Below are 24,966 nucleotides of genomic sequence, written 5' to 3' on the forward strand. Positions count from 1 at the left end.
CTAGTAGTCTGTGTTTTCGGGATTGTTACTCAGTTTCTGGTAGCATATGCTCTGTTGAGACGATAGTTGGGAAATGAAATGAAAGAAAAAGGAAAGAAAGAAACAAAAGAAAAGAAAAAGAAACGGAAAAAAAATGATTCGAAAAAGAAAAGAGGTTCTGTACTGTTCAAATGGGTCGATCGACCGCTCCTTTTGGTCGATCGACTGTGATTCGAAAAGAAAATCAATTCGCATAATGTAATCCTTATCCTTTGGCGATTTCTGCTCCCATATTTCATTTATATCTTATGGGGAGCTAGTTGATTACTGTTAGTTTGGAGATTGTGAGTTTTGTGCTTGCTATAGCACCGTTTCATTTGATTATGAGAAAGAAGTTGGATGTTGTCCTTTGGTTTCGTTTTGGTACTAGCTTGATCATCTGTACCTCCACTTTACCATAAAATGTTTTGCCTCTTCTTACCCATACCTCACATATCCCATATATACCTCGGCATGTGTTATTGGTCATTTGTTGGTTGGAATGCATATGTACGGTTGTAGAGGTCGTTTTCATATTTTATTGCTGGCATGTCCTCATAGGTCGTAGTTAGGTGAGGGTCACTACAAATTAATCCTTTCTATCTTACGAATATATCACCTGTGCTTAATTGAGTGATTTGAGCGACCCGTGAGAGTCCAATTTGATAAGTCTCTACAGTCAAGGGTGCAGCAGTTTTTGACGACTTTATAACTCGTTTGCATGATTCACATTACTAGTTGATTGTTGGTTGTGCATTAAATTGGTTTAGGCTTTACAGTTTGCATTTCGCTCTGAGATTGAACTCGTTCCATTAGGTCATTAGATCGAGTCTAGTTCTTGTTTGGGGACAAGCAAGGTTTGGTTTGGGGAGATTTGATGCGTGTCTAAAATATGATGTTTCACACTGTATTCTACACGCATTTCAGAGCTCAATTGTGCTTTATATGCCTATATTTCCCTATTTTCCTCTACTTTCGTGTTTTTGTACTTTATTGCAGAAATGTGAAGAATTGAGCGGAAATCGAACCAAATCCGTCCCCGAGTAATCTGCATTGCAAATGACGTAAAGGAATTGCTTAAGGAACGAGCTTGGTGTGCGATCCAAAGCCCAAAAGACAAGTCCACGAGTTAAGAGAAGTCAAGTAGCAGCTTAGCCAGTCGACCGACCAACCTAGTCAGTCGATCGACCAAGGCTCGGTTTCCAGAAGCTAATGTTGCTGAGGAGCAGTCGATCGACCAGCATCTTCAGTCGATCGACCAGATTTCGATTCCAGACGAGATTTAGAAAGCCCGTGAAGTTTAGGTTTTAGAAATAAGTTGTTGCGTTGATTGCTATATAACGTAACACCAGCATCTAGTTTTAATATCGAATAATACATCAGAGAATACATTAAGTTTCACATCACAATAGTTTAGTTTACATTCCGAGTAATTAGGGTTTGATATATCGACTTTAGCATTGGAATTTCTGCCTTTGTTCTTAATCTTTCCTCTGGAATTTTCGGTATTGATTCGGCCCTAATTTGAGTTTTATCGTTTTATTTCCATTGTTAGTATAGAATTGATAGTTAGTGTTCCCAAGCCAATTATCGTTTCATCATCATTGCTATTTATTTTAAGTATGAATTCCGTAATTGTCATGAGTTTGATTGTTGTTTTTACCTTCATCATGAGTAGCTAAACCTCTAGTGCTAGGATGTAGGCGATTTATGGCATAGGCGGCATTAGATTAGACACGGCCTGAACCCGCGTGTCAGTCGATCGACTGACCTTGTAAGGTTATCCCTCGTTTTAATTGTCTTTAATCTTGTATTTAACAAATCGAATGCATGCGACCAGTTAGATACCTATTTTGTGACTGACCCATTAGATCGAAAGATAGGGAAAGTTATTTGACCATCAATTAATTCGACTAAACTGTGCTAAGATCGAAAGATAGGTATAGTTTAGACCATTAGTCACTTTCCAGGACGAAAGTTAGTATTAGTGACATTAGGGACCTATAGCGAGATCGAGAGATGCTATTTGTTAGGAGTGGACCGAGAGGACCTCTTATTTCCCGCCTTACCTGTGTTTAATTCAGACCGACTTAGTTTTTGCCAGAAGCTATAATGACCCGATCATCCTAGTACCTTTCTTTTATCTGTTTAAATCATATCTTTAGTTTATTTTCTTCTTATTGTTATTAGTTATAGACCAATTCAAATCAACCCCCATAATAGTTACCTCGGACTGATCATAAAACAACTAGAATTTACAACTGCCTCCTTGTGGTTCGACCCTGTTACCACTAGCCTAGGTTAGTCTTAATAGGAGATTATAAATTTTATCTTTGGTACTCACAGCGACGGGTATCAGCAGCAGTGCCAATGCCAGTGTCAGAAGCTTGAGCTCTTTCCACCCCTGCCATTCCTCCTTGTACCTCATTCATAACAGCATCTCCCTGTCCCCCAGAATTTCCTACTTCCTGACCCCCTACATTTCCTACCCCCTCTCCATTCCCCTGCGTTCCTCGTCCAATTCTGAATACAACTGGGCCTGCAAAAGGTTGCGCCGTGACAGCAAACCTCATACCCGGAGTAACCCTTCCCCCAGCAGTAACACCCAAATCAAAATCTACGTACCTCTCTGGTGACTCCCTCCTACTACTCTGCCCCGTCCTATTCCTATTATTCCCAACCCTGACTCTTGGAGATAAGAACTTGGTCGTAGATGGCATAGCCCTAAGGTCCATATTGAACATGGTGTGATTACTGTGAGCTTGGAAAACAGCAAATCCCCTTTCTACTGACCTATCCAGCATCCTCTCAATACCCGACACTACAAATACCAGACTCTCTCTACATTGCGCTCCTTTGTGCCCAATTTTTCCACATTTGATACAATACTTGAAGACATTCTCATATCTGAATTGCACCCAGAGTAAATGGCCCGTTTCCATTGCCAAAAAGAAACCCGGCATCAAAGGCTCATTTAGCTTAATACAGACCTTAATTCTCAGATAATCATTCTCGGGCACAAGATGAAAAGGTTCAACTTGAAATTGATGGCTGAGAAGTTTACCCGCAACCTGTGCTACATGCATATTGAGATATTCGAACGGTAAACCACACACCCTCACCCATACTTCAGCAAAAGGAAACCTAACAGTCCGGGGAACCGTGTCAGGGTACCACCTTGCTAGAACCATCACAGCACCATCCACCGTGACCATTGTTTTCGCCAGCAACCCTTGTAAATCCTCCTCCTCTTCACAATGAAAAACATAGACTTCCCCCATCTTGAACGCAGTAATCCTCCCATTAGAGGTCCACTTCTTTGAAATGATATCATTAAGTTTCTCCGCCTCAAACAGGCGATAATCAACCATAAACCCCAGAATACAGTTCCCCCAAAATTCCCTTGACCTGCCCAACTCAGCAGGGTCCACATTGATAACACCACCCGTCCTTGGATAGCGCCAAACATTAGCATGAAGGGGATTCATAGGATTGAAAGCAGCATCAGGATGGGGTTGATGAACATTCTGATTATAATGCTGAAATTGATGGTGATTCTCACTACCCGCACCCTCATACTCTTGATTGAACCGTCCAAACTGATGTTCAAAATCCATCACAGTAGAAGAGCTTGTAGAACTAATAGTAGTATTTGAATTTGTTTTAGGAAATTTTGTATTTGTATTTCGTAGAGAAATGAAATGAGATGATTTGGGATGCAAACCCACAGCCATACTGATCAGCTTAAATAGTAATAGGAGAAACAAGAGAAATGATACGTCAATCTTAATTGACACCTCAAAATGGAATTGGGAAGATCAAGAGAAAAACTAAAAGCATACGACACCCAATTAAAAGAGTAGCAGAGAAATTATTGAGATATTAAAGAAGGATTTACTCTTGATAGAAGATCAAAGATCAGTATAAATGATTTAGGGTTAAAAGAAGCCAATTAAATGAGTGGAAAAGCAATGATGATATATAGGTAGGAATATAGGCTAGCATGAATGGATTAAATCGAAAATCCCCCAAAATGCAGAAAGGGGATTTAGGGTTTCAAAAACCCAATTAAATTCATTCTAGGTTAATCATTACCATTAGGTAGATTAAAATTAATACGGAACATAAACAATCACAGGTTCCCAGCCCAATCCCCTTCACTCCTTGAGCTGTCAGAACACTTTTTGGAAGATTAAAAGATTAGGATAGATTTGCAGGAAAGGTATAGAGAAAAAGGAAGCTCTCGAAAAGAGAGGAAAGCTCTCTCTAGAAATTTTAGAGAGAGGTTTATGGTTTGATTAGTTTATTAAACTTTTAAGTAACACAAATATTTGTGAATCAAATGCCTACTATTAATTTGTTTCAAGCTCATAAATTTACAGATGTCCATATGACATGTGATAAGGAGCTTCAATTCATGCCCTCCTGAGATGCACCTCTTCTTCGCTCCATGGTTTCTAACATCCGCGACTACTCCTCTCAACGGTAGCATATTATGAATTTTGATCCTCTTCATATTATTCCACAAATAACTTGACAATAATGGACCCCGGGAAAGTGGTAAATAACCCTCTTAAGTTTACTTTAACGTGAGATTAAGCCCCTTAAGTTTGATTTGGAGTAAAGTGTAAACAATCCCCTCAACTTTGCTATAAAGTGAAATCAAGCCCTTTTTATTTTTCCGGCCAAAATCTCACCGGATTTTTCAATTTCTCACTAATTTCTCATATCGTTGTACATATTAGGTATAAATTTCACTCCTTATTACTTTATACATGTAAATGTACCGCATTATTTATAGCGTCTTAAAAAACACATGATCATACTCTTGATATTAACAATCAAAATGCCGACTAAAATGCGTGAATGAAGAATAATTATGAATTCCAGTAATTGCGCGCGCACTCAATAGTCGTACAACATATTTTTCTCTACCAACACCCTTGAATGATGCTAAGAATAATAGCTGCATCTTAAACAATTTAATTTGTGATTTTGGAGGGGTAGACCAATTTGGCAAACCATGGATTTCATCTTAGATTACCGGGTAAACAACTCGACAGTTTTTGAGGATAATCATCACCTCCCTTACTTGATAACAGGAGCACACAAATGAAAAAGTAAACGTATCCGAGAGAAATTTATACCTAATATGTACACCGATATGAGAAATTGGTGAGAATTTGAAAAATCCGGTGAGATTTTGACCGGAAAAATAAAAAGGGCTTGATTTCACTTTATAGCAAAGTTAAGGGGTTATTTACTCCAAGTCAAACTTAAAGGGCTTAATCTCACGTAGGGCTTGCTTGGATTGAGGGTAATAGGAGGGGAATGAATAGGGGAGTAATATGTGAGGTGTATTTCCCATGTTTGGTATGCGGGTAATTATTCACCTTCTGTAATTATTACCCTTGTGAAGGGGTAATACATTACCCACCCTCCCCCCTGGGTAATGATTAAGGGAGTAAAAGATCTACTTCGTGAATCATTACTCTTATGCCAAACATATCATCAACGAACTCATTACCCCACTAATTAATTTCCCCAGTAATTATCGCCCAATAAAACTTACCCCCTTAATAATTCCATGGATTCCAGGCAAGCCCGTAGAAGTAAACTTAAGGGGTTGTTTACCACTTTCGTGTAATTGACCCTCAAAAATGTCCCGAACCCAAAATGCCTTGATCTAACTCGAAGCTGGTAGACCCGAAATTGACCGAACCCGACCCGTTTGTTTGTTTGCCATGTCTACCTAGAATGGTTCTTTTTAAATCTTCCGTCTTTTTAACATTTAGAAACTCCCAATTTCCCGAATCATAATTTCTCAAGAACAAAGAACAATCAACCCAGATAGTGAAACCCTAAAATTCAAAATTCACCAAAATGGCGTATAGAACGGACGACGATTACGATTACTTGTTCAAAGTAGTAATAATCGGCGATTCCGGTGTCGGTAAATCGAACCTTCTTTCTCGATTCACGCGAAATGAGTTTAGTCTTGAATCAAAATCCACAATTGGGGTTGAATTTGCGACGCGTAGTATTCATGTTGATGATAAGATCGTCAAAGCTCAAATTTGGGATACTGCTGGTCAAGAAAGGTTAAATCTTGCTTTTAATTTTGCTTTAATTTTGATTTTTTTTGTTGATCATGTTTTAAAATGTTGCATTTATGTGTTTGACTCGATAGCGGAATCAGGATTTGTAGTTAGGGTCGGAAATTTTCAGGGGGGTGAACTAGTAATGCGATGAAATTGATTAAGGTGTGAGTCTGCGATAAAGTATCGGTGCATTTCCGTGTTTGACTCTAATGGCGGAACCAGGATTTGTAGTTAGGCACGTACTAGTAATGCTATAAGGTGAATTAGAAAAAAAGTCAAAAATTTAACTGATAGCCAGGGATGAGCGATCCTTTGAGCCCCCTTAGTTCCGCCACTGGTTTGACTTGTTCAATGTATGTTGACAATTTTATGGATGGTTTGTAGGCAATCTTTGTTTTGATGAGGGTTTTTGTATTTGTAATTTGAAGTTATGGTTGTCGTGATTCGTGTCGAGAAAAATGAGAAATTTGATGCATTTCAGTTTTAGGTTCAATTTGCTTTGTTAGGTGTGTGTTGTGTTCCACTGTTCCTATACGGAGTTTGAGATTTCGTGAGCTGAACGCAAATCATTTTCGGACCAAGGTTTACGCTGTCTGGAGTTCTGGACTGTGTCCAGAGCCTAGACTATCGAGCAGTGTATCGCTACTGGGGTGCTTATATGGATAGATTCTTTGTTCTCCCTGGATTTCAGAGAATTTAGAAACGAGGATGTGTAGGTATGGGGGGTGGTGACAGAATGTATAATTTCCGGTTTCCTCCTTTTGTTAAGTTTTGGGTACACAATGTGCCTCTTGTCTGTTTTTATATGATTGCAAATGTCATATATTGTCCTATTCGACTCAAAATGCCAGTAAGCTACTGTATGATGTTACCTTTTTTTGGTTGATTGCCATTTATACATAATTGACATTTTTACTGAGCAACGGTACATGTTGTGAAGCGTGTTTCTTGCCGTCTTATATTGATCACTTTGAGGAGGTGTTTATTGTTTTGTATAAATGGTAAGGTATTGCATAGTTAGTTAGATTACCAATTTGTGCATTAGTACTGCCTAAAAATGGTAACAGTGTCGAAAATATTACTCCCTTTATTTCACTCAATTTGCCACATTCACTGTTTTTTTTTTTCTGGGAGGAGGGATTTGGCAAAGGGGGTGACAGAGTCAAATCGACCCAAGTATGAAATTTGCGTTATTTATGTCAGTCAGTTTCTTCGCTCACACTGACCTAGTGTCTAGTGTGCCATCTACGAGTAGTCAATGAATAGTTTTTGCGAAAGGATGTATTAATAGTTTCTGAATGATTAAATTTCTGTCCTTTGAGGTCGTCAAGTTACTCGGTCTGGAAATTGGTAGTCAAGTAAATTTGCTTAGATGGCAATGCAGTTTAAAACTAGTTCTGCCTAAGTTTGCTACACATAGTGTAAATATTTAAGGATCAGTGAGCTTGTTATACTAGGCAGCAGGCATTTTGATCATACAATTTTGCTGGTTGGTGTATGGTATTAGTTGTCTAAATTGTTGGCTAATTTTGGTCAAAAGGGAATACGGAAAACATAACATGAGGAACATTATTATTTCATTAGAACGTCTCTAAATTATAGCTGATGTCTTGATCCTGATAATGAAATGAAAAGAAACATTTTGCCATGTGGGTCATATGACTCGTAAGTATAGAACTTCTCACAGTTTCGGAACACTTTAGTCTTCACATTTTGCAGAGGTCTTTCAAAGCTTTCTCACGACTTCACGAGTCAAGATTCATGCCTTAGATAGCTTCAGTGCAATTATTTATCCTCTTTTTTTTCTATGAACATGATCACTTTAGAATCTGATCGAGTAAACCTGTAAAGATATAGAAGCGCACCATAAATAATCCAATAATCTCTGAAAACATATTTGCTGAAGACAGCAGTATGATTTATTGAAAAAACGTTATACAGGTAAAAACACCTCACTGCACTTAGCTCCACTGATATCTACCTAAGTTGGCAACTTGTCATCATTGTCTTCTGCCAAATTCGCATTGATTTTTTTGGTTTCTGATTTGCATCCGTTCTGACTATGTTAGACTAAATTTTCACGAGATTACGAGCTGTGAGTCTGTGACTCCATGATGTTGATACTCACGCCCTGATTTTCATTAAAAGGTACCGTGCGATCACCAGTGCATATTACAGAGGGGCAGTAGGTGCCTTGCTAGTCTACGACGTCACAAGGCATATCACATTTGAGAATATCGAGAGGTGGTTGAAGGAATTGCGTGATCACACAGACAACAGTATTGTAATAATGCTTGTCGGGAACAAGGCAGATTTGCGCCACCTACGTGCTGTTCAAACCGAAGATGCCAAGGGCTTTGCCGAGAAAGAGAATCTGTTTTTCACGGAGACGTCAGCCCTCGAGTCTTTGAATGTTGAGAATGCATTTAAAGAGGTCTTGACTCAAATATATCATGTTGTCAGCCGAAAAGCACTCGATATGGGAAGCGACTCGTCTGCTTTGCCAAAGGGTGAAACCATTAATATCGGAAAGGATGATGTTTCAGAGGTTAAAAAGGTTGGTTGTTGTTCTGCCTAATTCTTTTGTTCGTTATTTTTGTTTTTGTATTTGTTTTTTTGGCAATCCTAAAGCCCTAACACTACATCAAGTTGGCCCTGTTGGCTAGGCTGTGCGCTGCGCCGCTACTCGATTTAAATTCCTAGGTTTTGCCTAAGTTGAGAGTAAATTGGATCATGTTTTCTTATCAGACAACTCAAATTTTGTAAAGATCTCACCTTGGAGTGCGTAACACCATTCTAGTGATGTACATTTTACTTGAATGCTTCATGTCACAAATTTGGGATATTGATTTTTTGGAGCACTGCTTAAATCATTTGTTTCATTTTTTCCCTTTTTTGAATATTCAGTTGCAATTTTTTTTTTTTTTTTAATGTGGCATAATTAGCTTGACATTCGTTTTTTTTTAATCGGAAATTTGATTCGAAATCAGTTCAATAGAAAGGGATGCAGGGATTTGAAAGTGCTTATTATATGTCCCATTTTCTGGATAAATGAAAGTGCCTGTATTTGGCATTGTCTACTTGCCAATTTTACTTTACTGTCTCATTTTTCCTTCAGATCCCCCCGTATCCCGCAATTTGCGGAAGCCCTTGAAGCATTGCGGTAATGTTGTTATTGTAGTTGTCGTCATCCTTTTAGTTTCACCTCTTCCATCTGTTGTCTCAGACTTAGAGGCCGTATTGGTCCCGCATACTTTTGGACCTTGTTCCGATAACCAGCCACCCTCATCTCTAGTTTGTCTTTTCCTCTTCTCTCTTCTCTCTTTTCGGCACTCTACGCCGTCCCTTCACTAATGGCTTCTTCCTCCTTGGAGACCAACTTCCTTCACATCTCCGACCTTCATTATATACTCTCCTCTCTCCATCGCCATAATCAACCTTCCTCCCATGCTCTGCCAACCTCGACATCCCTCCTCTCTTTTATCAACCTTTCTTTCTTGCCCCTCTCATGGTCGCGGATATTCCCGTACATTAACCTATGTGAGTGCTTCTCTTTTTACATGTCGAATTGCCACCCATCTCTTGTATTCGGAATCGACAATTTTTTTTATATGTAGTGTACATTTTAATCAATTATCATGGGTTTTTACGTTTTACGCCTATATATCTGAAACAGTCCATCTCTGTGATGGGTGTGAACACGTCACAAGTTACGTGAGACAGCGGCACTCCCACTTGCAAGCTTGTCTCACGTCACAAGCTTGTGACGTGTTCACACCCATCACAAATGAGAATTTGTGCATCTGAACAACCATTTTTAGGCAAAAATATAAACACTACGGAGTATTAGTTTGCCATTTTCAACCTTTCCACGTGCAATAATGGACCTCCTATAACTCTTGAACAGTACCTCCTTTACCAGCTTGTGTACGGTAGTCCTACAATTTATTGGGATGTTTGCATCTCCAATTTGGCAATCAATAAGTCTTGCTTGTGACGGGTCGGATCTTGTGACGGGTATTTTATGAGTGAAAATGGGTAGAGGGGACAAGGTGGGCACCCACCCCATGTGCTCCTTCTCTCACCCCTATGGGTTTTTTGTGAGACAATATGGTACCCGTCTCTTATTTGTGACGGATACCCTCCGTCACAAATAAGAATTTGTGTTTGGCAATTACTGTACAAGTTTTTGAATAGTTTTAGTGGGGACTGTTGCTTATCCAAAATCTCTCATGTTTTTTAAGTTGAAAATGATGGCATCGACCTTGAAATTATTGGTCATCACGTTTACGGACCTACTCAGCTACCCATTGTTTTTTATTTCGACCCGTTTTCTATAGATTTGGTTAGTTGATCTATGGGTTAAAATGGATATATTTGTATTTTGTACGCGTTGTTTCTGGTTTTCTTGTAATGTTTATCCCGGTAAAAGAGGTTGCTGACCTAATATGTGTGGCTTGCAAGTTATTATATACTTCATATACAATATATTCGAGAGTTTATTCAACGATAGCAATTGCAGGTTTTCTCGTCATCTTTAGAAACAAAGCCTAAATTTCTAAAATACAAGACATGGCAACTTTTCTCCATCGAATTTTATAATTTTATGTTGGAATTGATTCCAATTTCAATCTCCTTCATATCTTTCTTCCGCCAAAACCCAAGTTAAACTTCGGTCATTCACCCAAATTCTCTTACTTCAACCGTGTTGTTAGCTCTCCCAAAGCTATCCAACAACTTCTTTTGTTTTCACGGTAACCTTTTAATGAGTGTTGAAGCCATGATTTGAAAACAGCGGGGGTGAGAATTTAGTAGGATAAACCCAAAAGCCATAATTTGAAAGAATTCGCAAAATTTAACTATCCGGTGCTTCATAATTTTTATTCTCCGGCTTGAATTAGTGCCCCTACTAACCCGCCTTCACCACTGGATTCTGCTGATTTTCTTAAAAACTACGAAGTACTCGTACTAGTTTTGGTTAAATGCTAATAATTCGAGGAGCATTTTGGCCCCTCGACAATGTATGACTATTGCCCCTTGCTTGATCATGTACTCCCTGGAATAATAAGACAATGGAAGGTACCAAGAAGGTCGTACTCTCTCCGTCCTGATCATTTATTGTTCTATTTTATTTTAGGGTGTCTCGGTTAATTGTTATTCTTTTTATTTTAGGATTGCATTTGATGAGTAATTTGATATTTCATATTCAATTTGGTCCACTTATTATCTTATAATTAGTCGCTTTCTCTTTTTTTGGTCTTTGTGCCAAAGTTAAAAAATAATAATTGATCGAGACGGAGGGAGTATAGCATAGGAGAGCATGTGAGTTTGATTTAGAGGTAAAGCAAAGAAATTAAGGAGAAAAGTTTAGAGACAAATCACATGGGAAGATGTCCATTGATTCTCTAATTAATATGCTCCCTCTCCCTACGTATCCTTACAAGAGCCAGCTCATCACTTTCTCTATTTCAATACGTAACAATTCTTGGATAAATATTTGTGTTATTCCTTTTGGTTTCACATTTCAGCTAGTTTTGTTTGTGACGGGCTAATTCCGTTATAAACCTGTGACCTCTTATAAAAAGGGAGAGAGGATAAGGTGGGGCACCCCCTTGTGCTTCCCACTCATCTCTAAATGGGTATTTTATGAGAGGAAACGATATCCGTCACAAACAAGTTTGTGACTGATATCGCCCGTCTTCAATGAAATTTTGTGTTCACATTTTTGCATTGTAACTGGTTGAATAGTCTTACTTCTTCTGTCCCAGTCATTTGTTTACCTTTAGTTTTACCATAAAGACTAAGGACGGATAATGAATGTGATAAATTAATTAGAAAATCTTTCTAATATACATATACTCCGTAAACAAATGAATGAAACACTTTAAAATGAAATAGGTAAACAAGTGATTAGGTCGAAGAAAGTATATCACTAAAATTGTCTAAATTTCATTTAAGGATATACACAAGAAGTCGATAGTTTGGAATAAATGGTAATGCAAGTCGTAAATTTTTATTTCAGACGGGTTATTTTCCCTTTGAAATAAGACGGACAAAATGTAGTCATTTTACGATAAAATGTTTTATTTTCTGATAAAATGTTACCATCATTTTTAGGATAGTTATAATATTTTATCATTAAATAGTTACTTTTTATTAAAAAAATAGTGACATTTAATCTGTCTTATTTCGGACCGTATGCAAAACTAATTGAATGCTAATTCAGTGACTCAGTGAGAATTGTGATGAAACAGCAAAAGAGTAGATGGAGCAGAGATAATATAAATGCATACAAATAGAGACCAATGATTGATGATGATCACCACTGACTTTCATGTGCTACTGAAGCACATGCATCTCTCGCATGCACGAATATTTTGATGCTAATTTAACCATTTAGGTTAGCCTTTTTTGCATTTCAGTGTACCCTTAGTTACATGAACGTGACTTTGTCGTACGAATATATGCACGGTCGTATATGCTGACACTTAGGCAAAATCTCACTTATGACGGAGATACCCGTCGCAAACTTGCGACGGGTACCGTTTTGTCTCACACAAAACCCATGGGGGGAGACAAAGAGCACATGGGGTGGGACACCACCTTGTCCCCCCTATTCGTTTTGTGAGTAGAAATACCCGTCGCAAGGATTCGACCCGTCGCAAGGGAGAATAGCTGATACACTTATACACTTGGTAAGTGGATTCACTTGGTCATGTTAGTTCGGACCGGGTTAATTTTGCGTTTGCAAGAATTCGGGCCATTTTTGGATTTGAGTCATTTTTTAATCAACTATTATCAAGTTATTTATGAATAATTAGTCAGTGTGTATCATATATTATATTAAAGCTGAAACCATCTGCCACGTGTCATCGGCAGATGGCTTCAGCCACGTGTTAAATGCAAATAATTTCAACCTTATTATAATTTTAATATAGTTACCTAACTCGAATCCCGTATTAAAAAATTGTGGGTAGATACAGTGTATACGTCGTGTAATTTTAGGATAACAATTGTTAAAAAAATGGAAACCTATATAACCATGCTCCTTAAAATCTGCGTCTAACCAAGGAAACAATTTTCTTTGTCCATAATTATCTTAATCTCTCATAGAGTATCTACAACATTTTAATTCTCAATAATTTGATACATTTATGGTATAATTATGCATGAACAAAGAACCGTAAATGGTTTCAAAATTGGAAGATATAAGATGTACTTCGTCTTGCCGACGAGTAAAGAATAGGCAGCCATTCACCATTTTTATTTCCTTTGCTTACTCATAAACCTTGATTACTATTAATGGGCTGAATGCCAAATGAAACGTAAGTGCACTAGCTTCTTGATTTATTCCTATTCTTTGCATATATAGTGTCTTAACTGCATATGTATGTAGCTAAATCAAACCTATTTATTACGAGTGTTAGCGGTGAGAAAAACATATACAACGGTTTTGAAATATGAATTCGATTTAGATTATACAAGGTTTCATACATAAGATACATATTTCCGTAAACGCGATACACGTTTTTTTAAGATCTTATTGGTTCAAGTAGAACGAAGTTTAAAATGTTTTTTTCTTTCTAAAAAAGAAATACAAGTAAGTAATCACAAGTTAGAAAACGGTAAAATACTACAAGAATCATATATCCAATTTAACCGGGTACTTGGAAACCGTATACCGATTTAACCGGGTTGGATTTGTACAGTGACATTTAGAATTTTAATTTTTAAATTAAACAGTATTTGTTCACCACTAGCGAGTGGTGGCCTAGCATAATATTGCACTTTGATCAAGAAAATAATAGGTAAAAAAAATTAGCACATGTTGTTAAGAATAATTACTTTTGATTTTTTATTTAAATTTTGACTTAAATATTACTTAAACTTTTTTTTAATCAACATAGAACACAACCTTACTTTTTTTTACCAATTTGTCCTACAATCAATTTTTTTTACTAATTTGTCCTAACTAAGACTTTTTTTACCAATCTGTCCAACAACCCCTACTTTTTTTTTACCAATTTGGTGCTTTAGCCGCAAAAAAATAGTAGTACAAAATGCTAAAAAGCGAAGTTAAAGTGCACTCTTAAAAACCTCAAAAAGTCAAGCATGAATAACATAGCACAAATGTCGGAATAATATTAAGTTGTAGGCATATATTTATGATAAGTATCTTTCTTCTCATAAATAGGTATTAAGGGTCGTATGGATTAGGTCATCTAAAACCTTTCTAAGTGAAAAATATTAAAGCGGTCTAAATCTACAAATATAATAAGAGTATCAAAAATTTTAAGAGTACTTTTAAAATCTAATGTGGTATAGAATATAAAAGGTATTTAAAAAATGGGTGGGAATAAATGTATATGTATATACTATAGTTAGATTTGGCATAAGTATGATCAAGCAAATGGTGGAAAACGTAATAAAAAGAAAAAAGAAGGGGCGGTGTCGAGGGTAGGAGGTCGTGATAAGGGAGGGGGTCGATCACAATGGATGGGTAATGATGAGATAAGGGGTTGAATAGGGGTAGGAGCAGGGTAGGAGGTCGCGCCTCGGGTAGAGTCGGGGGATGGAGGTGATGTTAATTATTAGAGGGACGGTGGGGGGCGTAGGGGATGGTGGAGGCAAGAAGAGGTATGGGTAGTTGAGGAGGTAGGATATTGGATTGGAGCTAGGTTGTTGGTTGTGAGGGGCTGATGAGATATGGGTTGAAAGGGAGGTCGTGATAGGGGATGGGTCATAATGGGTGGGTAATGAATAATGATGGGGTGAAGAGTAGCATAAAGGTTAAGAGAAGGGTCGGGTTAGAGGTTAAGCATGGGATGGGCCGGGATGGTGGTTATGCTAGAGGTACGATGGGAGACGTATGAGATTGTCGAGGCAAGAACGGGTTGGGAGGGAGGTCTTGGTCCGAGGTGTTGGGTGCAATCACCACGGCGATGAAGGGTCTGCTGGTGGGTCTTATGGTAGTAATGACGAACGCTGCTTCCAGACATCCATGTGATGACAAATGAGAGAAGAAATGAGAGAAAAGGTAGTGAATTGAGATGAGAACAAACAAGAGAGGTAATATAATAAAAAGGCGTAAAACAATGAGTAAAATTAATTGTATAATGCATAAATAAATAAGTTATGAAATTTACAATAATTTGATATCCACTTTTCAGATTTCACTTCTCATAAATTAAGAGTCGATGAAAAAAAAAACGAGTACTTCAAATAATATTAAGCAACATAAATTTATCAAAAGTGTAAGGTTAGATAAAATAATTTTTTTAAAATTTTAGTAATTTACCAACCAGAAAATACATAAACTTGAACGTTTAATAATAGTTTTCGTTACCACCCGTGCAGTGCACGGGTTTAAAAACTAGTTTAAGTATAGACATTCACGCTGGGGCTGGGACGGCTGGGTTATGGTCGTTATGCTAAGTCCGGTCAATTTAGATTCGGATCAATATCGAGTCTTAAGTTTGGGTGGTCGAGTCATTCTGATCGGGTCAATTTTTTCATATCTCAACTTATATAGAATTATTCTTACAATAATATGTTTAATTCATCTAGCACAACCGTAAGTTCGGAAGAAAAATAAGATAACATTCCAGTGTAGTGTAAAGTCTCGATATTATCCTCTCACTCACATTGATCATATATGAATCAGATATGAGTTATTCTTACATATGTTCAATTTATCTTAGCACAATTGTATGTTCAGAAAAAAAAAAGTGGAGTTTTGATATTACTCTTTCACAAATATTAACCATAAACAAGGACTATTAATAAAGCCTTACACGGAGTATAAAATAGTAGAAGTATGTGAGAAGATAATACTGAAACTCGGTAATATTCAGTGACTTGATTCTATTGTATACAATAGGTTTTTTTTTTGTCAAAATTACCTTGTATTTAGGGGTATTTGTAAAAATAGTATCTTATATTATTTTTCTTGTTTTAGACTATCTTTATTTTCTATTTTTTTATTGGTCAACAACTACCTATGCTGGAAATATGTCGAGATTTGGTCGATTTAGCAACAATAACCTATCTCACATAACTCTAATAACATCAAATAACAATTAACAACTGTGTCCAAACCACAATTTAATTTCAAATAAACAAATTTTATATTTTCACATTTTAACAATAACTACGAACATATACTAAAGTTAAGCATATGTACATCTTGACTTCCCAATATCGAACCTAAGCAAGATTAAAATATAAAGGGGAGTGCTATGGCGACACCAGGTGTTACCGACTTCGGTAACACCCTAATAAAATAATATATTTAAAGAATAAATAAATAATTTATTTTTATTTATTAATCAATTATGCAAAGGTTAAAAAACGGAAGTTTCGAATTGTTCCGGGTGTAATTCCAGAGCAGTATTGTTTACCACGCAAGCTTGGTGAATGGATGTCTTTCCTTGCCTTGACTCTTCCTCTCGGTCTCTCCTGAAACAATGAACGAACTGAGGGCTTGGCTTTGCACCGAGCGTACTCACTCCGACGCTCAAGTCAGTGAACTTAAAGGGATTAAGTTGTGTGTTACTTGACAAAGTATATTGTAGAGAGATAAATGAGTTTATACCAGATGAATAGTGAGTTTTAGGTTAGATTGTGGATCCTTTTCTCGTTGAGAGAAGTGGAGTATTTATAGACTTTCCCCTTTTGTCACGTAGTGGCCAAGTGGCCAAGTGGTTAGCAGGTGGAAAGACTGTTCTACCCTCGGCCGATGGACCCATGGCAGGCCGGTGGGCCCTGTTGACTCCGTGCCGAGGGGTCTTGGATGTGAGTACGCGGATGTGTCTCTCGGCTGACTGATTGACCAGCCGAGACCCAAGTGACAGGCCGACAGGCTGCGTCGGTTAGGCTGTCCAAGGTGTTGTCTTGCTGTGGATATCTTTGACCTTGCTCAATATGTTGACTTGGTCAGCGGGTGCAGAATATGCCCCATCACGAATAAAAGTTGTTATTGTTGATTCAACCCAGACAGCCGTTTTCTTCTTCGCTATTTCCGATTCAAAGCATCACTTATTAGTAATCAATCATACAAATTTACTTGTATGATTGATTATTAAATTCAATCTTTATGATTTTGCGTATAAATACAAAGCGTATTAGACGTCTAAATGTGTAATCCACCATAATTCAATTCAATCTTGAATTCTTGATAATTTCATAGCAATGGCGATCGATCATCTTACCGAAAAATTGTTGCGTTATATTTCATGCTGGCTATTCTTTGCAAATGTACAACCAGAAGTACTTTTTTCTACATTAATAAGAGGAGCAAATCCCATATGTTTACCCTAAGTTTGAATGCAACTCTTTCCATGGGATATACTTTGTGCGTTGAATCTTTGATTACTCGATTATTAATGCGGCTCTTGCAAATTAGAGTAGGTGTTTTTACTTGCAAATGCATCGATTATTAATTATGTCCTGCCGGAGATGAATTGTCTCATATTATCGTGCCTGTGTTTTTAGCGAACTTCGTCTTGAAAGCAAGTAAAATTTCCATTTTTACCCTTTCTAATGAATCTATTTATTTAAATGGAAAAGTTGAAATAATAGATAAATTTTACCAAAATACCCACGGTGTTACTGACTTTGAGTAACACCCGGTGGCGCTGTATCATTTTCCAAATATAAAAGCCTCATGTGAGATAAGTTAAAGCTGGAAAACTGGCCAAACTTGTCTAATCTCTTAGTGATGGGGCATATTCTGCACCGATGACCAAGTCAACATATTGAGCAAGGTCAAGGGTATCCACAGTAAAGTCAACGACTTAGACAGTCTAGCCGGTGAAGCCCATCGGCCTGTCACCCGGGTCTCGGCCAGACAACTCGCCAGCCGGGACACAAATCTGCGTACTCATATCCAAGACCCTCGGCGAGCCTGCCACAGGTCCATCGGCCGAGGGTATAACGGTCTTTTCACCTGATAGCCATTTGGCCACTTGGCCACTACGTGACAAAAGGTGAATGCCTATAAATACTCCTCAACCTTCATTGAGGAAAGGATCCACAAATTGACCTAATAACCACTATTCATCTGGTAATATCTTCCTTATCTCTCTACAATATACTCTTAGCCAAGTTACAACAACCTCTCTCTAAGTTCACTGACTTGAGCGTCGGAGTGAGTACGCTCGGCCAAAGCCGAGCCCTCAGTTTGTTCATCGTTTCAGGAGACCGCAAGGAGGATTCAAGCAAGGACATCATCCTACTAGCTACGAGTGGCAACAAACATCTGCTCTGGAATTACACCCGGAACAATTGGCGCCGTCTGTGGGGAAGACACTAGAAGCTAGTCACATTCATTCCCAAACAACAAAAACAAAAACACAAAAAAAAACCCACCCAAAAAGCTAAGATGTCGAAACAACAAGAGATAGTCGCAACCGACGAAGCCACATTCTACCAAGATGATACATTTCACCATTCTGGAGTAGTACAACCCTCCACCGGCGTAGTAGTCCAACCGGAATTCGGAATGCCGATAATACCGGACACGCCGCCGCCCGCCAACCAGGTCACCATCATGGGACAGGTGGTTGACGTAGCAAAACTGAAGACACTCCTGGACCTAATTGGGAGTACACCAGCTCACATAGGCACGCCGACACGAGCGGCGGGAGCCGTCCAGGAAACCAGGGCCCAGAACGTGACTCCAAGAAACTTGAACGGAGCATTGGGAGAAGCAGACCCTATCAAGACGCCGGAGGAGCCCAAAGTGGTCGTGGTAAACGTAAGTCCTTCTCGCACTCGGGAGAGGACATCGCCGCCGCAACACCGACGAGGAACACCCGGGAGAGCAGTGAAGCCCCGACTCGGGAGAGTCGGAGAAGAAGCCCGAGCCGGAGAAGAAGTCCCTCCCGCTACGAGGAGAGAAGCCGGACTAGGAATGCGAGGAGTCGGTCGCCGCGTTTCATCCGACACGTGGTCAAACAGCCCCTCAGTGATTATGTCCTAGACACCGCCGTGCCAACCAAGCTGAAGTTGCCGGCGTTCACATATAAAGGAGACAGCGACCCGACCGACCACGCCGAGGCTTTCGAGTCTTACATGTCGGTATGGGAGCAGCCCGATGAGGTCTGGTGCCGAGTTTTCCCAACGACTCTGCATGGGATGGCTCAAAACTGGTACAAGGGGCTTCCCGACGGTTCGGTATACTGTTTCGCCGACCTAAAGGACGCCTTCTTAGCCCAGTACTCTTGCAACAAAAGGACGGTCGTGGAGACGTCGGACCTCCTGACTATCAAGCAGGAGGAGGGCGAGTCTCTACGAGGCTATATGAAGAGGTTCGACGGCAAGGTCCAGCAGATTCGGGAAATCAACCCCGAACTCGCGGCTTTCGCACTGATGAAGGGCCTCCCAAAGGGAAACTTAAAGGACGAGCTCATCAAGCACGGGGGTTTGGGCCTGGACGCCGCCAGGAAGATGACCGATCAGGCCATCAAGGTAGAAGATTACCACAAGACCTGGGTAGGCCCCAGCGACGCCGAGCCCTCAGAGAGGAAAAGCCGCCGGGATGATAGCCCGGATGAGAGGCGCCGCGGCGACAACAGGTCACGGTCCGATAAGTCCGCCAGAAAACAGAACTCGGCGGGCGCCGGGGGGAGTTCGGCACCTTACTGCGAAAGCGAGCGACGATGATCACACCCCCTGGTTGTATCCGCGCAGAAGTCTTCGCTCCGAGCAAAAGCGAAGGTCGAAGTGGGAAAGGCCCCCTAAGCCGAGGGGCGACGGTGACACAAGCCAATACTGCGAGTACCACGGCTACACCGGCCACTTAACAAACGATTGCCGACATCTGAAAAATGCCATTGAGGAACTGATCCGGAAGGGAAGCCTAGGCAAATATATTGCCAGAGGCCGAAGAGAAGATGCCGGCGGATCAAATAAAAAACCCGTCTTAGAACAGAAAGGAGTAATTAATGTCGTCATCAGGGGCAACGAGGACGCCGAGTCCACTCGTGGGTACAAACGGCACCTGAATGAGCTATATCAAGCCATCAACTTTGTGCCCAACTTAGCAACCCCCGCTTCCAACATCCCCGATATGACAATCGGGAAGAAGGACTACGAAGGAGTCGTCGCTCCTCACAGCGATCCACTGACAGTCCACCTAGACATAGCCAACCACTTGGTGAAGAGGTGCCTAGTTGACACAGGCGCTTACACAAATATTATGTACGGAGAATGCTTTCTTAGCCTCGGTCTGAAGGTTGAAGACTTGACCCCCTGCACCAGCCCGTTGTACAGTTTCTCTGGGGCCGGCATGGTACCCCTGGGGTCAATCAGCCGCCGAATGTTCGGAGACCGAGGTGCAGCCAAGAACGTTATGTCGGAATTCGTGGTCATTGACGGCTCATCCGCCTACAACGTCCTCATAGGCCGAGACACCCTGAGTGAGGCTGACGCGGTGATGTCCATCCGGGCCCTGACATTGATGTATGTCTCTGACTGGGGGGAAGCGCATAGACTCGTCTCGAAGAACGAGAACGATGAGGTGGTGAATACCCAAGTATCCGCCAGAGGGTGCAACCTGCAATCCTTCAAAGCGGCGAAGAAATCAGAAAAGGGGAAGAGCCCATCCTTACGACAGGATGGCAAGCACACGGATACCACCGTCGGCATGGTAGAGGGAGCGGAGACCGAGGAGGTAGAGATTGACCCAGGCCGCGCCGTGACTATCGGTGTCGGCTTAAAACCAAAGTTCAGAGCCGCTCTCCTAGATCTGCTGAGGGAAAACAAAGACGTCTTCGCCTACTCAGCGGCCGAGATGCCAGGCGTGAGCCGGGAGGTAATCATTCACAAGCTAAACGTACTCCCCACCGCTCGCCCTGTCAAGCAAAGGATGAGAAACTCCTCGGCCGAGAAAGATGACGCCATCAAAGCCGAGGTAGATAAATTACTAGCAGCAGGCTTTATTATGCCTTGTACTTATCCTGAGTGGTTAGCCAACGTCGTAATGGTGAAGAAATCATCGGGGGCATGGAGAATGTGCGTAGATTTTACCAACCTTAATAAAGCATGCCCCAAGGATTGTTACCCTTTGCCTCGGATAGATAGCTTAATCGACGCCACGGCAGGCTACACCATGCTGAGCCTGCTAGACGCCTTCTCGGGATATCACCAGGTATTCATGGATGAGGAAGACATGCCTAAATGCGCATTCATCACCGCGAACGGCACATACATGTACAAAATGATGCCGTTTGGCTTGAAAAACGCCGGTGCAACGTACACCGATCGGTGGACAAAGTATTCCAAAGTCAAAAAGGGCGGAACATTGAGGCTTACGTCGACGACGCTATTGTGAAAAGCAAGTCCGACAAGAGCACTGGCCGATTTACGGGAAACATTTTGTTCGCTAAGGAAATACAAGATGAAGCTCAACCCAATGAAGTGCAACTTCGGGGTCCGGCGAGGTAAATTCCTCGGTGTGCTCGTCGGTGCGGAGGCATTGATGCCAATCCGATAAAGTCCAAGCAATCCTAAATCTGCCGGAACCAAGGAATCGAAAAGAGGTTATGATGTTGGCCAGGGAGAATGGCGGCTCTCGCCCGTTTCATCTCTCGATCAGCCGACAAAAGTACCCCATTCTTCAAAGTGTTGAAAGGGAATAAAGACTTGGTGGGGGAGGAACAGAGCGCGGCTTTCAAGCAACTAAAAGCTCATCTTCAGACTCTCCCAACACTTTGTCCAGCCGATACTAGGGGAGACGCTATACCTGTACATAGCGATTACCTCGGCCACGGTCGGGCGCCGTGATCATCGGGAAGAAGACAAACAACAACACCCAATCTACTTTGTCACCATACATGCCCGCCGAGAGAAATTACCCGCTAATTGAGAAAGCAGCTTTCGCCGTCGTCATTGCCGCAAGGAAGTTAAAACCCTACTTCGACGCTCATCCCGTGACGGTCCTAACCGACCAGCCTTTGGAAAAAGCTTTGGAGAAATTCGAACAATCCGGTAGGCTTATCAAATGGGCGGTAGAACTCTCTGGCTTCGGCATTCAGTACAAACCAAGGCCTTCGATAAAGGGGCAAGCACTTGCAGATTTCCTAGCCGAATGCACATATCAAGAAGAGCCAAACCCAGGTGTATGGGAGGTTTACACCGACGGCTCCTCCACGACGAACAGCTCGGGAGCCGGCATCCTTATCATCAGCCCAAACGGAGACGAGTTTGAGTGCGCCTTGAAGTTCACCTTCTCGGCCTCGAACAACGAGTCCGAATACTGGCGGTGATAACCGGAGTCGAGATGGCCAGAGCGCGGAGCGGAACACATTGTGTTAAAGACGGACTCACTTCTGGTTACTAACCAAGTCGAGGAGAGTTTGAGGCTCGGGATGACGGGATGGTAAGATACTTAGAAAGGGTAAAAGCCGACATAGCAAAATTGAAATCCTTCCAAATCCAATGTGTCCCCAGGTCCGAGAACAACCGAGCCGACGCTCTCTCAAAACTTGCCAGCTCAACCGTCAAAAACGTTAGCCGAACCGTGCTTGTAGACATCAGGAATGCGAAGAGCATCACTGAGACCATCGGCATGATAGGGGACGTGGAAACCGAGACAACATGGATGACTCCGATAATGAAATACAAACTCACAAGTGAGTTCTGGGATAACCGCAATCTCTCGGCTAAGCTCAAAAGGATCTCCGCTGGTACTTGGTATTCGAAGGGGAACTATACGAAGGTCCGTAATAAGACCACTCTTGAAATGTGTCGGCCCGACCGACGCAGAGCTAATCCGACGAGAGATTCACGAGGGCATATGCGGACACCACATGGGGGCAAGAACACTAGCCCACAAAGCTCTCCGAGCCGGCTACTTCTGGCCCACCATGCTTCAAGACTCCAGAACAAAGACCAAGAAGTGCACGAACTGTCAGATGCATGCCCCGGCGATACATGCTCCTTCCCGAGACCTACAACCGGTGCTTAGCCCGCTTCCTTTCGCACAGTGGGGGATGGATATGCTAGGGCCGTTTCCAACGGCCTCCGGAGGAAGGAAGTTCCTGATCGTCGCCGTCGATTACTTCACCAAATGGGTTGAAGCTGTAGCAGTACCGGCAAAGACCACAGCGGCCGTCGAAAGGTAACGGGAGAATGTTATAACCCGTTTTGGATTGCCCCAAGTCATGGTATTTGACCACGGCCGAGAATTTTGGAGTGACGATAATGAATGGTTAGAAGAGCTTGGCATCAAGTATGCGTATTCCTCCGTCTGCCACCCACAGAGCAACGGACAGGCGGAGGCAGCCAATAAGACAATCCTCAACGGTTTGAAGAAGACAGTGGAAGACCTTAAAGGAAGATGGGCCGATGAACTACCCGGCGTCCTGTGGTCCCTACGGACCACCGAGAAAGAAGCAACAGGGTACACTCCCTTCCATTTAGTCTACGGATCCGGCGTCCTACCAATTGAAGCGACGTGCGGCATTCGAACGGCTACCTTTAATCCAGTCGAAAATGAGGAAGGCCTTAAAGCCTCCCTGGATCTAGTCGAAGAAAGCCGAGATACGGCACGCCTCAACTTGGCAGTATACCAAAACCGGATGAGAAGAGCCTACAACCGAAGAGTCCACAAGAGGGACTTAAAAGTAGGAGATCTAGTCCTAAGAAAGTCGGCCGCCACCAACAAAGGAAATATTCACGGTAAACTAACGGCCAACTGAGAGGGTCCCTATAAGGTGATTGAAGAAATGAGGCCGGGTACATACCGGCCGTGCATGGACATGGAGGGCGTGCCTTTGATGAGCCATTGGAACACCGACAACTTAAGAAAGTACTTTGTATAGCGGCGGAGGTGTCCAAACCCAATGTGGACACCCCAACGCGTGATCTTAAATGAAGAAACAACCAAGTTTTCCATCCAAGTGCCTGTCCTCCGAAATCGCCACCCAAAGAGAAGAATTGCTACCGAGCCATAACCCCGTTACCTTGGCAATTGGCCGAGAGCGACGGGGACACAATGACCGGTACGCTAGAAGAATTGCTACCGAGCCATAACCCCGTTACCTTGGCAATTGGCCGAGAGCGACGGGGACACAATGACCGGTACGCTAGAAGAATTGCTACCGAGCCATAGCCCCGTTACCTTGGCAATTGGCCGAGAGCGACGGGGACACAATGACCGAGACGCTAGAAGAATTGCTACCGAGCCATAACCCCGTTACCTTGGCAATTGGCCGAGAGCGACGGGGACACAATGACCGATGCGCTAGAAGAATTGCTACCGAGCCATAACCCCGTTACCTTGGCAATTGGCCGAGAGCGACGGGGACACAATGACCGGTACGCTAGAAGAATTGCTACCGAGCCATAGCCCCGTTACCTTGGCAATTGGCCGAGAGCGACGGGGACACAATGACCGGTACGCTAGAAGAATTGCTACCGAGCCATAACCCCGTTACCTTGGCAATTGGCCGAGAGCGACGGGGACACAATGACCGGTACGCTAGAAGAATTGCTATCGAGCCGTAACCCCCATTACCTCCGCAACTTGCCGAGAGCGACGGGGACGCACCGGTCAGTACATCAAAGACGTTGCGCAGTTGAGATATGCATTCGAACTGCCTCGGCCGTACCAAAGGTAAAAACGAAGGCCCTCAATTAATAACGCAAAAAGGACAAACAAAGATGGTTGATCAATGCCTCGGCCAAGCCAAAGGCCAAAAGGATAAACTTTGTTAAAAGAGTTGTAAGAAGAATACAGACGACGGCCGTCCCCATAGGGGTAAGCCTAAACACAACCTACCAAGAAAGTTTTTACAAACAAGGGAAAAGAAAAGCAAAAGATTACAAGCATGTCAATTGAAGC

The 24,966-nt window shown here is 41.7% G+C and overlaps 1 protein-coding gene across 1 annotated transcript; it reads left to right on the forward strand.

Moving 5' to 3' along the window:
* The first annotated feature begins 5,796 nt into the window (after window positions 1-5,796).
* Window positions 5,797-8,998, forward strand: LOC141647001 (ras-related protein RABA1f-like). The gene is made up of 2 exons (XM_074455028.1): window positions 5,797-6,119; window positions 8,268-8,998. The coding sequence occupies exons 1-2, from the start codon at window positions 5,902-5,904 to the stop codon at window positions 8,695-8,697; spliced, it is 648 nt and encodes a 215-aa protein (XP_074311129.1). The 5' UTR covers window positions 5,797-5,901; the 3' UTR covers window positions 8,698-8,998.
* Window positions 8,999-24,966: the final 15,968 nt, after the last annotated feature.

The sequence above is a fragment of the Silene latifolia genome, chromosome 3 (assembly GCF_048544455.1).
Source record: "Silene latifolia isolate original U9 population chromosome 3, ASM4854445v1, whole genome shotgun sequence".
Taxonomy (NCBI): Eukaryota; Viridiplantae; Streptophyta; class Magnoliopsida; order Caryophyllales; family Caryophyllaceae; genus Silene; species Silene latifolia.

Bases quoted from the DNA above. Each gene is read 5' to 3' on its own strand.
- LOC141647001 (XM_074455028.1), top strand. From the start codon at position 5,902: ATGGCGTATAGAACGGACGACGATTACGATTACTTGTTCAAAGTAGTA. The intron at 6,120-8,267 runs GTTAAATCTTGC...TTTCATTAAAAG, and splicing joins GATACTGCTGGTCAAGAAAG to GTACCGTGCGATCACCAGTG.